General features: G+C 46.7%; 1 protein-coding gene across 1 annotated transcript in view; it reads left to right on the top strand.

Annotated features, from left to right (window-relative positions):
* Window positions 1-13,545, top strand: part of ABCA13 (ATP binding cassette subfamily A member 13) — a 390,771-nt gene that overhangs the window by 170,655 nt on the left and 206,571 nt on the right. The window contains exons 32-35 of the mRNA XM_058725626.1: window positions 679-793; window positions 2,189-2,518; window positions 4,850-4,919; window positions 5,626-5,757. Coding sequence (XP_058581609.1) covers window positions 679-793; window positions 2,189-2,518; window positions 4,850-4,919; window positions 5,626-5,757 — 647 coding nt within the window. The remainder of the gene's footprint in view (window positions 1-678; window positions 794-2,188; window positions 2,519-4,849; window positions 4,920-5,625; window positions 5,758-13,545) is intronic.

Raw genomic sequence — 13,545 nt, 5'->3', positions numbered from 1 at the left:
ATCTTGATTTCAGCTCAGGTCGTCATCTTTCGGCTCATGAGTTCCAGCCCTGTGTGGGGCTCTGTGCTGACAGCATGGAGCCTGTTTGGGATTCTCTCTCCCCCTGTCTCTCTGTCCCTTCTGTGTTCATGCTCTCTCTCTCTCAAAATAAATAAATAAACTTAAAAAAAAATACCGAAAAAAAAAAAAAGAAAGAAAACTGGTTAGAGTGGGTGGGAGGTGAGCATTGGGGAAAGAGACAGGGAGACATTCAACGGTCAGTTTTCATGTATAATATAGGCGATAATCTGTGGTCAATGGATATCATTGATTGCAGATACACAATGGTCCCAACTACGTGGGGGAAATTGTAGTCATGAGTTAATGGCCAGTTTCCTTCTTTGCACCTCCTCTGCCCAGGAAGGTGTCAGAGAGGACTGATTGGGGGCAGGCGACAGTGGCTGCTCCAGGAAACTCCCACCCCATGTGTCTCCTTTGTGAGTTGCACGTGTATTAAATCAGGACACGAGCCAGTGGTCCTAAGTCAAAAGCCTGTTGAAATGGCCACATGAGATAGTGTTCCTTAAAAGGACTCGTAGCTTCCGAGGACAATATAAAAAAAAGCACCCACACGTGAGCCTGACTCTGGGTAGAACCCTGTGCTTGCCCTCGGATGCCGACTGGATTATTTCCTTGCAGATTCTTGAACAACGTTGGTTTCTTTTTCCCTCTGATCATGATGCTGACGTGGATGGTGTCTGTGGCCAGCATGGTCCGAAAGCTGGTGTACGAGCGAGAGATCCAGATAGAAGAGGTAATCAGTCCAACTGCTTGCCTGGGACACCAGGAGGAGAGGCGGGGCTTTGGAGCCAAATCCTGTTCCCATAACTGACCCCGGACTCTGTTTGGCCTGCCCTCCTCTCTGCTGGGGTTCCTGGACACAGACGAGCTGAGGCGGGGGTTTCAAGGCAAACGTTCCACATTGAAGCCTGACGTTCTGCCAGTCAACAGGTGTTTCCTGTGGAGATGGAAGGAGGCCCAAGGGCAGGCTCACCACATTCAAAGACGGGAGCCAGTGTTGCTCATTCAGCAATTTAATTTCTTTTTTTTAAATATCATATATTGTCAAATTGGTTAACATACAGTGTGTAAAGCGTGCTCTTGGTTTTTGGGGTAGATTCCCGTAGTTCATTGTTACATACAACACCCAGTGCTCATCCCAAGTGCCCTCCTCAGTGACCGTCACCCACTTCTCCCCCCTCCCTGTCCCCCCCATCCACCCTCAGTTTCTTCTCTGTATTTAAGAGTCTCTTACGGTTTGCCTCAGCAATTTTTATACAACCCAGAAAGACGTAAGGGTGCACTTCCCACTTGATGTGTGGTTAGATTGCCTCACGGGGAGCCTTGTTATTTTTGTTTTAATATCATTAAAATTTGAAACTGTCAAAACTGCTTCTAAGAAGGAGAGTTCATGAAAGTACCAGGTGGGGGTGCCTGGGTGGCTTAGTCGGTTAAATGTCTGACTTCCTCTCAGGTCATGATCTCATGGTTCGCGGGTTCGAGCCCCCGTGTCAGGCTCTGTGCTGACAGCTCAGAGCCTGGAACCTGCTTCAGATTCTTTGTCTCCCTCTCTCTTCCCCTCCCCCGCTTGCACTCTCTCTCTTTCTCTCTTTCAAAAATCAATTAAAAAATGTAAAAAAAAAAAAAAGTACCAGATGAACGCCGACCTTGTGGAGGAGGGGCTCACACTACCCACCAACCTCCTACTTATTCAGGTGAAGGAGACACGTGGCAAAGTGCAGTGTTCTCATTCAGTTCTGACTTGAACTTGCACTATTGTTTTCCATATTGTTCACCTATTTATTTTACTGGTTTTCTTATTTATTTCCGTGTTTATTTATAATTTTGAGAGAGAGGTAGAGAGTAAGCAGGGGAGGGGCAGAGAGAGAGAGAGAGAGAGAGAGAGAGAGAGAGAGAGAGAGAATCCCAAACAAGCTCTGCACTGTCAGCACAGAGCCTAACGTGGGGCTTGAACCCACGAACCGTGAGATCATGACCTGAGCTGAAACCAAGAGTCGGACGCTTCACCGACTGAGCCACTGATTTCCAAGCTGGCCGTATCCAGCGCTGGCCTCCTTGCCTTTCCCGTGATCCGGTCTGGTCCTCCTCGAGTACCCGGGTCACGACTCTGTTTCCCTTCTCTTGACAGTACGTGCGGATGATGGGGGTGCACCCGACCATCCTTTTTCTGGCCTGGTTTCTGGAGAACATGGCCATGCTGGCCATCAGCAGTGCCGCCCTGGCCATCATTCTGAAAGTGAGCGGCATCTTCGCGCACAGCAACGCCTGTATCATCTTCCTCTTCCTCCTGGATTTCGCGGTGTCGGTCGTCATGCTGAGTTACTTCCTGAGCACATTTTTCAGCCAAGCCAACACGGCTGCGCTCTGCACTAGCCTGGTGTACATGATCAGCTTCCTGCCCTACATCGTTCTGTTGGTTCTCCGTAACCAATTGAGTGTTGTCATTCAGACGTTTCTGGTAGGTGGGTTGGTTTTTTTTGTAGATGTGCAAAATACAACTGCTGTATCTGCCCAACAAAGCAGTCACCACATCACATGTCAACTTATCACTTTCAGATCTTGGTGGGCTTTCTGATGCTTACGTCTGTCTCTCTTTTTGTTTTTCTTGTAAGTTTTATTTATTTTGAAAGAGAACAAGTGTGTAAGTGGGGTAGGGACAGAGAGAGGGGAGACAGAGAATCTCAAGGAGGCTCCAGGCCCTGAGCTGTCAGTGCAGAGCCCGATGTGGGGCTTGAACCCATGAACCGTGAGATCATGACCTGAGGCAAAGTCAAGAGTTGGATGCTCAACCAATTGAGCCCCCCAGGGGCCCCTGAAGCCTACTGGTCTTGATGCTGCCCGCAGATGCACACCTTATAATGGTCATTGGTTGACATTGCAGTGGTTTTGCAAGAGAGGAGCTGCTGAGAATTGGCACTTTTCATGTAATGGGGACTGTCCTCTGGAGACTCTTTGGAAATCAGTAACATCCTAAAGACAGCCATAGAGACTCCGTGCCTCTCTGTATCACAGATGGAAAGAAGTAGATTTCTTTTTTTAAAAAATTTTTTTAAATGTTTATTTATTTTTGAGAGAGAGAGAGACAGAGTGTGAGTGGGAGAGGAGCAGAGAGAGAGGGAGACACAGAATCCGAAGCAGGCTCCAGGCTCCGAGCTGTCAGCACAGAGCCCAACGTGGGGCCTGAACCCATGAACCGTGAGAGCATGACCTGAGCCAAAGTCGGACACTTAACCGACTGAGCCACCCAGGCGTCCCAAGAAGTAGATTTCTAAAGCTATTTTAGAAGCAAAAAAATAAACTCTTCTTGAAGCATCAGGAATCATCTCACATTAGGTGGGAAGATCTCTCCATTAGCAATGCCAATTCATTCATCCGTGTACCATGTAACTCCTGGAGAAGCATGAGAATTCTTTTAAGTCTGGGATATGAAATACAAAGAAGAGAGACACTCGTCCATTCTGTTTTGAGTTTCCTGGCAAGTGCAGAGCCGGGTGCATAGTGGGAACTCAATCCGCGTGGAAGGGATGGGCAGATGGCTGTGAGGACGGTCAGTTCAGGCGAGCCAGCACTGTCCCTGCAAACATTAGAATTATGCCCCAGGGTTCACTTGTCCCCAACAGGTCAGGCCAAGTTCCCAAAGTGCAGTCTGTTGGGAGGTGTGGCTAGAGCCACTAGGGGAGAATTTGGGAGATGCCGAGGAGGGATGAATCCCAGGGCTTCGAGGGGGCATCTGAAGCCTTCCGAGGTCACTGGTCCCATGCAACGTCATGACGGTAGATGTATCCTCATTTGTTGGGACGGGGTCACTTTCTCTGTTCCTTTTGAACTTTAGGGTGAAATACTTCTGTGAAGACCAAATTGTTTTTCTCCAGCTTCGTGTAAACCTTCATGTTTCCCGACTGGCCATGTACATACAGCATGGATGTGTGTGCACCTTGAAAAAACATGGCGTCTTTAATCAGGATTTTTCTCCATGGTTACCTGCTCACCAATGTCCATTAGCTTATGTCACACCGGTGATACTTTATAACCCATAATGTTGGTCTCAATTAAAACTGAGACCATGTGTCACCACCCCCCACCCCGACCCCATAGTTCTCACATGTAGGAAAAGAGACATTGACCACCTGGCCTGAATTTCAAACACTGTTATATGGTTTTTACTTCAATCCATCTGTTTAAATGTTGGAGCATACCGAGTCTAACTTCCTTTTACGTGTTCACATGTTTCCTAGCCCCCCCCCCCCAAAAAACAAAAAAATCTAACTCTGGTACATGATATCTTCAAGCATAAAATGCATTTTCAATGGGGTTATTTATTTATTTATTTATTTTTGACATAGGATTTCTCCCCTGGAAATAAAATAACATTTTCCTTCAATGTGCCCCCTTTCTAGTGTAGAATGGTGTACATGTTCCATCAGTCGGCCTGCAGTGTGCTCCAGGGCATTCGCTTAGTAATAAAAAATAAGAAATCGCTCCATTCCGTTTTCCGCTGTTCTGTGTTCTGCATTTCTGGGCGCAGCGCATTGGATTTATGGCACTTGAGGCACTGCAGTGAAGAGAAATAATTCCTTTTCACACCAAAAGCTAGCTTGTTAGCATGCTTTCTAGAATGGGCTGACGTTCGGCGTAGGCTTCCAGGGTCACGTATGGAAATCACCACCTGGAGGACAGTGCGGCTCCGCCTGCTCTGGTGACGCTGGTCTGTTTGGATTTAGCGCTGAGGATTTTATGGGGTCTCTGTCAAGTACTAACATGCTGTTTGTCTCTTGTTGTCCCCGGGCAGTGCCTGCTTTCCACCACCGCCTTTGGCCAAGGAGTATTTTTCGTTACCTTCCTAGAAGGGCAAGAAGCAGGTAAGGGGATGCTTTTTTTTTTTTTTTTAAGTGTATTTATTTATTTTGACAGAGAAAGAGAGAGAGAGAACAAGAGTGAGCAGGGAGGGGCAGAGAGAGAGAGAGAGGGAGAGAATCCCAAGCAGGCTCCGTGCTGACAGCACAGAGCCCAATGGAGGGCTCGAACCTATGAACCGTGAGGTCATGACCTGAGCCGAAACCAACAGTCAGACACTTAACCAACTGAGCCACCCAGGCATCGCAAGGGGATGCTTTTTGCTTTTTTAAAGAAGAGTTTCAGTGATTTGGGTTTTTGGGAGTTGGCCGTGGTCATGTTTCAAGCGCTACGGTAGAAGGTCTTTGTTACAATGTGCAACGGAGTCCTGGGGTTTGATTTAGCTGATGTGAACACCTCTCCCCATCGGGTCACCCTGGATCTGTGTATATTGTTGAGGCCACAAAATCAGAAATAAGTAAAGTAGCACGAAAGCAAAATCGCAAGGGTTAGATATTAAAGTGTTGTTAAAGCTGCTCCCTCTGGTCGCCTTGAAATACAGGTGATATTAAGCAGGCTGACATTGCATTTGCAGAACTATGATCCACAGGATGGTCTTTGCTCTCAGATGCTCTCAGCTTTGCTTTGAGATTCCAAAACGCAAGAACTCACCCCGCCAAAATCTACCCTGAAAGGGTGTGCGGTCTGACTGTGGCCTTCCCTTCCTTCCAGGGATTCAGTGGAATAACATGTACCAGCCTCTGGAGCAAACGGGTGTGACGTTTGGCTGGGTTTCCTGGATGATTCTCTTTGATTCAGGCCTTTATTTTGTATGTGGATGGTACTTGAACAACTTGCTTCCTGGTAAGAATTCTGCATGTTAGAAGATGCCAAAATCAGCTAAAAAAAAAAAAAAAAAAAAAAAAAAAAAGTCAAATCCAGTTTAAAGCAATATACATGAATATTAGAATAATTGTTCATTCTTCTTTTTAAATGTAATTATTTTTGAGAGACAGGGGTGGGGCGGGGGGAGGTAACACACAGCTCTACTGTGATTCTGTGCTTTCCATTGCAAAGTTGTTGGGTTGGCAGAGAGTGTCACTGTCCTTGTCTGCAGCGGGAGGAAAGCAGATCGTTATCGTCCCGGTTTCATAAAAAGGAAATGAAGTGTCCGGGGACAAAGAGAGCGGGACACAGAATCTGAAGCAGGCTCCAGGCTCTGAGCTGTTAGCGCAGAGCCCCACAGCTGAGGCCCTTCCCCAGCGGAGAGCCTGTTTGGGAACCAGGGGGTAACCCAGACACTATCCAGTTTGGGGCTCAAACTCACGAACTGTGAGATCATGACCTGAGCTGAAGTTGGATGCTTAACTGACTGAGCCCCCCAGGCACCCCTAGAATAATTGTTCATTCTTTAAGTAAGGCCTCAGGGGGCTTGTAAGCTGTATTTTAAAGTTGTTTTTTTTTTTTATGTTTATTTATTTTGAGAAAGAGAAAAAGCATGTGCAGGAGAGGGGCAGAAGACGGGGAGAGAGAATCCCAAGCAGGCTGCACGCTGTCAGCACAGAGCCCCAGGCAGGGCTTGATCCCACAAAACATGAGATCATGGTCTGAGTCATGATCTAGAATCAGATGCTTAACCAACTGAGCCCTGTGACAGGTGCATCTGGAGGCCGTGGGAAGGTGGGCCACGGATAGTAGTGGTTTTCCCCTGCTGTGTTTCTGGGGAAGAAGGTATTTATACTACACGCCTGCTCAGGGTGAAAAGAGCAGAAACAGCTTTAAAGATATTTTTTTTATATGTTTAGCAATAATGTTTTGATGATTGCTAAAATTACTTGTGATTTTGTCTCTATATTTTCCAAAGCACCTGGGTATTTCACTTGGCATGTACCTTTAAAGTTAAGAACTAAAGGAGAGAGAGAGAGAGAGACAGAGACAGAGACAGAGACAGACATGGAGAAAGAGATTCTAATCTGCACATTGAATATGAAGGGACAGAAAACCATCAGTGCATTCTTTTTACAAAACCTTATTTCAGACTTGGGAGCTCACGTGTCATTTAAGGATGAGTAAAAATCCAAATGAAATGTGCCATTGACAAGATTATTTCACAGAAAAGCAGGAAAACATGGCCTCCAAGAATTAGAGAGCATAAGCCTGGCAGGCTGTACTTTGAACTTTTAGATTGCTTTGTCTGGGGGCTTTGAATAAAATTAAGGAAAGGCAGATTCTAGGAACGAAGAAGTTAAAAAAAAATGAAGAATGCCAAGGTGAGATGAAATTGAGAAGCCCTGGGTATTAGAAGGCAGCTAAGGAGCATGAGGGAGGGAGGTTATAAAATGCGTGTGATGTTGATTGTAAAATGTTTGAGGAAGGGGTCACGAGCAAAAGAATAGGGCGGAAAGTCACGGTGGGGATTGGAGGGTGACGGCAAGCCCCTGGAATCAGGAGAGATGCAGACGGGCAGCTGCAAGGGGACGGACAGACGGGGCTCGCAGACATGTGCTCTCCCTGATGAGGAGATGCCCAGACCCAAATGAAACACAATAAAGAAGGAACAGTCATTAACCAAGTAGAAGAATATCAGGTTTTGCAAAATAAAGGGTTTACCATATCAAGTACAAAGTTAATGAAAAGAAACATCTAGATATAACCTGGAGTCTTGGAGTCCCCGGAGGAGCCTCAACCCCAGCAAAGACAGGTTACTCTGGGCAGCGCAGAGATCAATGTGAAATTTGGCCAGGAATCCAGAAGGATCTGAGTTCCCCCCTCCTCCTTCAGGACTTGACGCATGGGGATCCTGGTGGGAACGTTGTCTTGTATCAAAGTTAAGGCATTTCCAGCCAGCGACCCCTTGGCCCTGCTCACTTCTGCAGGCAAGGCGAGCCTCCGGAGAAAGACAGAGGGGCAGACAGAGAGAGATCCCAGATGGGAGGCCGGGCTCTGGTGCATTTCTGCAGCTTTTGCGAGCGTGGCCGAGTCAAATCTGAAATGGGGCGGCAGCCGCAGCGGGCAGGGGAAGCAGGCGGAGAATGGCTTTGGGTTTGATGATTATTGTGGTGGTCATTATTTGGGATGGCTGCGAAGCTGTACGCCTGTGTGCTGGGGACAATGCTCCAGTCCCAAGGAGGCGGGGAAGTGGCTGGGGTGGCATCCGTGAGGGTGAGAAGAGGTGCCCGGGTGTGCGCGGAGGACGTTCCTCCTGGTCACAGAGGACGTCTGTAACAGGCGCGGGCTGCGGGGCCGTGGGTGGGAGCCAGAAGGCTCTCTCATAGTTGCCTTGTCTTCTCAGGGCCGTCGGGTGTCGTGGTCCGACGGAAGGTGTGGCGGGGAGGCAATGGGGGACCAGGAGGGAGGGCAGGCCAGAGTGCCCGCGGCTCACCCTCCCCTGCAGGTGCTTGTCCCGGGCGGGAATTAGACATGGAGGTGACAGTTCCAGCCCCAGGGGGAGGCGACAAACCAGAACAAGACAGAGATGACAAAACCAAGAGACAGACCACCACTGTTGGGGGGTCACACGCAAGAATCCGTAGCGGAAAGGTGTGACCAATCAGATGACTGATCACAAGCGCGCGTCCACAGAAACCAGTAGCTTGGCTGTGTGTCGGCAGGAAATACGGAGTATAACGCGACAAGATTTCATTCTCAAGAGCGGTAAAATATCTCCATGTGACTCTAACATCGAAGAGAGTATATATCCAATAAGAACTTAAAAGATTTGGCGAACATACAGTAGATTTGAATAGATGGAAAGAGATGCCAAGTTCCCTAATGTGGTGATTCACCATTTTCAGCGTGTTGACTTTCTCCAAGTTAATGTATGACTTTATATAATCTACACCATTTAGTATGAACCGTAGTGGTAATACAATAAAACCCACATAAATCATTCACATAAAAATACTAAAAAAGGCATTTGGTTTTAATTGTTGAAATGTTTCTCAGGGATAGCTAGAAATGTAAATTAACGACAGTGGTCGAAAGTTGTTGAAAATAATGAAGGGGACTGGTGGCCGATGATCACATAGAACCTCACTGTGAATTGTCAAGGATTCAAATGGTGGAGTACGGGGGCACCTGGGTGGCTCAGTCGGTTAAGCGTCAGGGTCTTGATTTTGGCTCAGGTCATGATCTCACAGTCATGGGATTGAGCCCTGCTAAGCATGGAGCCTGCTAGGGATTCTGTCTCTCCCTCTCTGCCCCTCCCTCCCTCACACTCATGTACATGCTTTCTTCTCTCTCTCTTTCTCTCTCTGTCAAAATAAATAAATACACTTAAAAAAATAACAATAAAACGGTGGAGGACTCATGTAAGAACAGTAGAGCAATGGAAGAGATTAAAAAGTTCGGAAACCGAGTCACCGTAAATAATAGTTCAATTTGTGTTAAAGTTCACATTTTTAATCAATGAGAAAGGATACAAGTTAGACTTATTCATTAATTCATCAGAAGTAAATATTATTAAAGTAATGAGGAAATGAGAAAAGTATGAATTTTTTTTAGGAGAAGTATGATTTTAGGGGCCCCTGGGTGGCTCAGTCAGTTAAGCGTCTGACTTCAGCTCAGGTCATGATCTCACGTTTCGTGGGTTCGAGCCCTGCGTCGGGCTCTGTGCTGACAGCTCAGAACCTGGAGCCTGCTTCCGATTCTGTGTGTCCCTCTCTTTCTGCCCTTCCCCTGCTCACACTCTGTCTTTCTCTCTCTCAAAAGTATGAAAACATTAAAAAAGTGAAAAAACAAAAAGAAGTATGATTTTAAAGACAGCAAAGTCCTTTCTAACCATAATGCCAGAGACAGATATACTAAAAAAATCAAGTTTCCATTATAAGAATGGGAATCAGCATTTTAAAATATCCACAGAAATAAAATGAAAGGATACTTTACAAGTTTATAAAAACTAATGAATACATGAAGAAAAACGTTAAAATTCTCAAGTCAGATTTTAGGAAGACGATGTGTTCAAGGAAACAACTTGAACAGACCATTATATAAAGAAAAGTTTATATTTGATAAACATAAAATAGTTTAATGTTGGACAGAGCATAGTATTGCATAGACATAGAAGACTGTTTTCTTCTTCTGTGACTGATGAAAACTGTAATGACTTGGGGAGGATTAGGGACTTGATTTTTCTGTTTAGGTGCTTAGTTTATGGGAAACCGAAATAATTTAATTATGCGACTCAGGACCTCGGGGTCATGAGTTCGAGCCCCACGTTGTGTGCAGAGTTTGCTTAAACTCTTTACAAAAAGTGTTTATTCTCTTTGCCACAGAGATTTAAAGGAACGGCCAGATCAATTCAAAACAGACGTGCACATCGAGGCTCCTGGCACAGTATCTTGGAAAGCAAAATTCTGGCTAACCTACATTTCTGTCTAAGATAGTGGATTGATTACGAATCAACTTTACATTGATAATACGGACTCCTGTGAGCTAGTCACACACTTGTTGTGTTGTGTTTTACATGAATATACGTGGATGTGGGATATGGGAGATCATTGGCTGCTGTGTACCAAACTATGAAATAAGGGATAAAATAGAACCATATTCAGTTAAAATCTTTGAAAAGTTTTCATTCCAGTATAGTTAACACACAGTGTGATATTAGTTTCCGGTAGACGATATGGTGACTCAGCACGTATGCACATCACCGGAGCTCACCAGGATAAGTGCATCTTTCAAGCCCATCACCTGTTTCCCCTTCCCCCACCCGCCTCCCTTCTGTTGACCATCAGTGCGTTCTCTCTAGTTAAGAATCTGTTGCTTTGATTTGTCTCCTTTTTTTTTTTTTTTTTACTCCACGTATGAGTGAAATCATTTGGTATTTATTATCTCTGACTGGCTTTATTTCACTCAGCGTCGTATACCCTAGTTGCATCCAGGTCTTTGCAGATGGCAGGGCGTCATTCTTTTCATGGCTGAGTAATATTCCATTGTGTACAAATACCACATATTCTTTATCCTTTCATCAGTTGATGGACAATTGAGCTGTGCCCATAGTTTGGCTATTGTATGTACGTAATGTTGTAGGGTGCCTCGGGGGCTCAGTCAGTTAAACATCGGACTTCGGCTCAGGTCATGAGCTCATGGTTCATGAGTTTGAGCCCTGTGTCGGGCTCTGTGCTGATGGCTCAGAACCTGGATCCTGCTTTGGATTCTGTGTCTCTCCCTCTCTCTGCCCCTCTCCCACTTGTGCTCTATTTCTCTTTCTCTGTCTCTCTCAAAAATAAACATTAAAAAAATTTTTTTTAAAAAAAATTTTTTTTTTTCAACGTTTATTTATTTTTGGGACAGAGAGAGACAGAGCATGAACGGGGGAGGGACAGAGAGAGAGGGAGACACAGAATCGGAAACAAGGTCCAGGCTCTGAGCCATCAGCCCAGAGCCTGACGCGGGGCTCGAACTCACAGACCGTGAGATCGTGACCTGGCTAAAGTCGGACGCTTAACCGACTGCGCCACCCAGGCGCCCCATAAACATTAAAAAATTTTAATAAAAAAATAATGCTGCTTTAATCATACTAGTGCGTGTATGTTTTCAAGTTGGCGTTTTCCTATTCTTCTGGGTAAATAACCAGTAGTGGAATTAATGGATCATGTGGTAATTCTATTTCTAGCATTTTGAAGCACTCTTATAGTGTTTTCCACAGTGGCTGTATCAGTTTACATTCCCACCAACAGTTCAGGAGGGGTCTCTTTTTTCCCACATCCTCACCAACACTTTTTATTTCTTGTCTTTTTCATATTAGCTGTTCTGACTGCTGTGTGTTAATACCTCATTGTGCTTTTGGTTTGCATCGCTGCTTAAGTGATGGTGAGCATCTTTTCATGTGTCTGTTGACCATCCGCATTTCTTTGGAGAAATGTCTGTGTCTCTTGCCCATGAAAAAAATTTTTAACGTGTCTTTATTTTTGAGAGAGAGAGAGAGAGAGAGACAGAGCGCAAGAGGGGGAGGAACAGAGAGAGGGAGACACAGAATCCGAAGCAGGCTCCAGACTCCGAGCTGTCAGCACAGAGCCCGATGCAGGGTCTGAACCCAGGAACCACAAGATCATGACCTGAGCTGAAGTTGGATGCTTAACTGACTGAGCCACCCAGGTGCCCCATTAACATGACATAGTTTAAAAAAAAAACTTTTATTAATAAAATGTAGTGCATTACACAAAACCCTGCTAATTTGAAAATATTTGGTTCTACATTTGGGAAAAGCAGTCTCCAATCTTTTCGCCCCGAATTTGTGTGGTAAGAGCTCCGTGAACCGTTACAGCCATGCCATGTCGAGTTTTTGGAAACGTTGAGCTGGCATCACATGGCTGGGGGGGTTTTCTGAAATGCTGAACACTTCTGCATCAGACAGTGATCTTTCAGTGGTTTGCAAGGTGTTTGCATTCCTGGAAAACTCAGTGTGTGTTAAAACTGCACAGAAAGTTGTCCTAGGCTCCACTGGCTATACTGGGACGAGCCTCCCAGAATGCAGGTCAAGGGCAATTCTTTGTTGGGCTGGGTCGTTCTGCCCTTTGTAGGACCCTCACCAGCCCGGTTGCCTGCCCACTAAGGCCATCAGTGCCACCCCCATTTATTAACCATGTTGTTTTGTTTTCTGCATATCTGATGCTCTAACATCATGGGGCCTCACTGACCCTGGAGGAGCTGTCCCCTCAAGGGCGAGCCGATTCCAAGAGACAGTAGAGGACTTGCTCGTGAGCTCACTTTTCATAGGCAAACCAGCCATCTGGAGCTACCCCCTCCTCTGTAGGCCATCCTATCCTGGGCTGTCATCTCCCCTGGGCGGGGGACCAAGCAGCTTGGGGGTGGCCTCTGTGCTCCAGAGCCTGTTGAAATTATTCAAATACCCAACCTCAGCCTGCTGCCCTGCCTCGCGTGTTCGCATCTCCCCTCCCCCTCTGTCTTCCGAGTGACCCTGGTGCTTCCCCACATGGCCCCGTGTGGCGCCGTGGGCTCCCTGCTCCCGGGCACTGAGCAGCAAACTATCTTTACAGGGCACCTGTCTCCTGATCCGTTGGCCGCCCCGGGCCTGAATAATGATAACAACCTACTGTTTCCAACACCCGTGCACTGGGCCAACCCAGACTACCCCTTCCCACGTTTCCAGAATGCCTCTGCGAATGTCCTGTGTTGAGATGCACAGTTGGAAAGTCCCCGGTGGGTAGGGAGGACCCCCTGGACGGGGGTGGGTGAGGCGTGTCTCCACCTTCTTCTGCTTGTCTTCTCCGTGGAGTGAGGGGGCAGGTGCGGACCCCAGCATTCCTCACCCTGGTGTCTGAGTGGGAGGCTCTGTAAGGATCCGGGTTCGAGGTCACTGGCGGGTCTCCGCGCCTGTGCGCGTGCTCCCCGGTGGACATCTGGTCCTCCCAGACTCTGCTTTCCGTAAACCCTTCTTTATGTGCCTCCAGTGAAATTTGATTTCCTCGATCTGTCTACTTTCATTGACTTGTGCTTTTATCACTGTCAGTTTTGGGGGGCAATGCTAATGAGTTTCCTGGCCTGTGCCAGCCAGCAGGCAGCTCCCCTGCAGGGGACAAGCTCTGTGGATACACAGGGCCTTTGCGTTGATTAATGTGCCCGATTCCATATGGTGATGCGAGCAGTGTGCTCGTGCTCTTAGCGTGCACGTGACATAAGACATTTGCA

Source organism: Neofelis nebulosa, chromosome 4 (assembly GCF_028018385.1).
Source record: "Neofelis nebulosa isolate mNeoNeb1 chromosome 4, mNeoNeb1.pri, whole genome shotgun sequence".
NCBI classification, from domain to species: Eukaryota; Metazoa; Chordata; class Mammalia; order Carnivora; family Felidae; genus Neofelis; species Neofelis nebulosa.
This window is presented reverse-complemented; position numbering and strand designations above follow the sequence as displayed.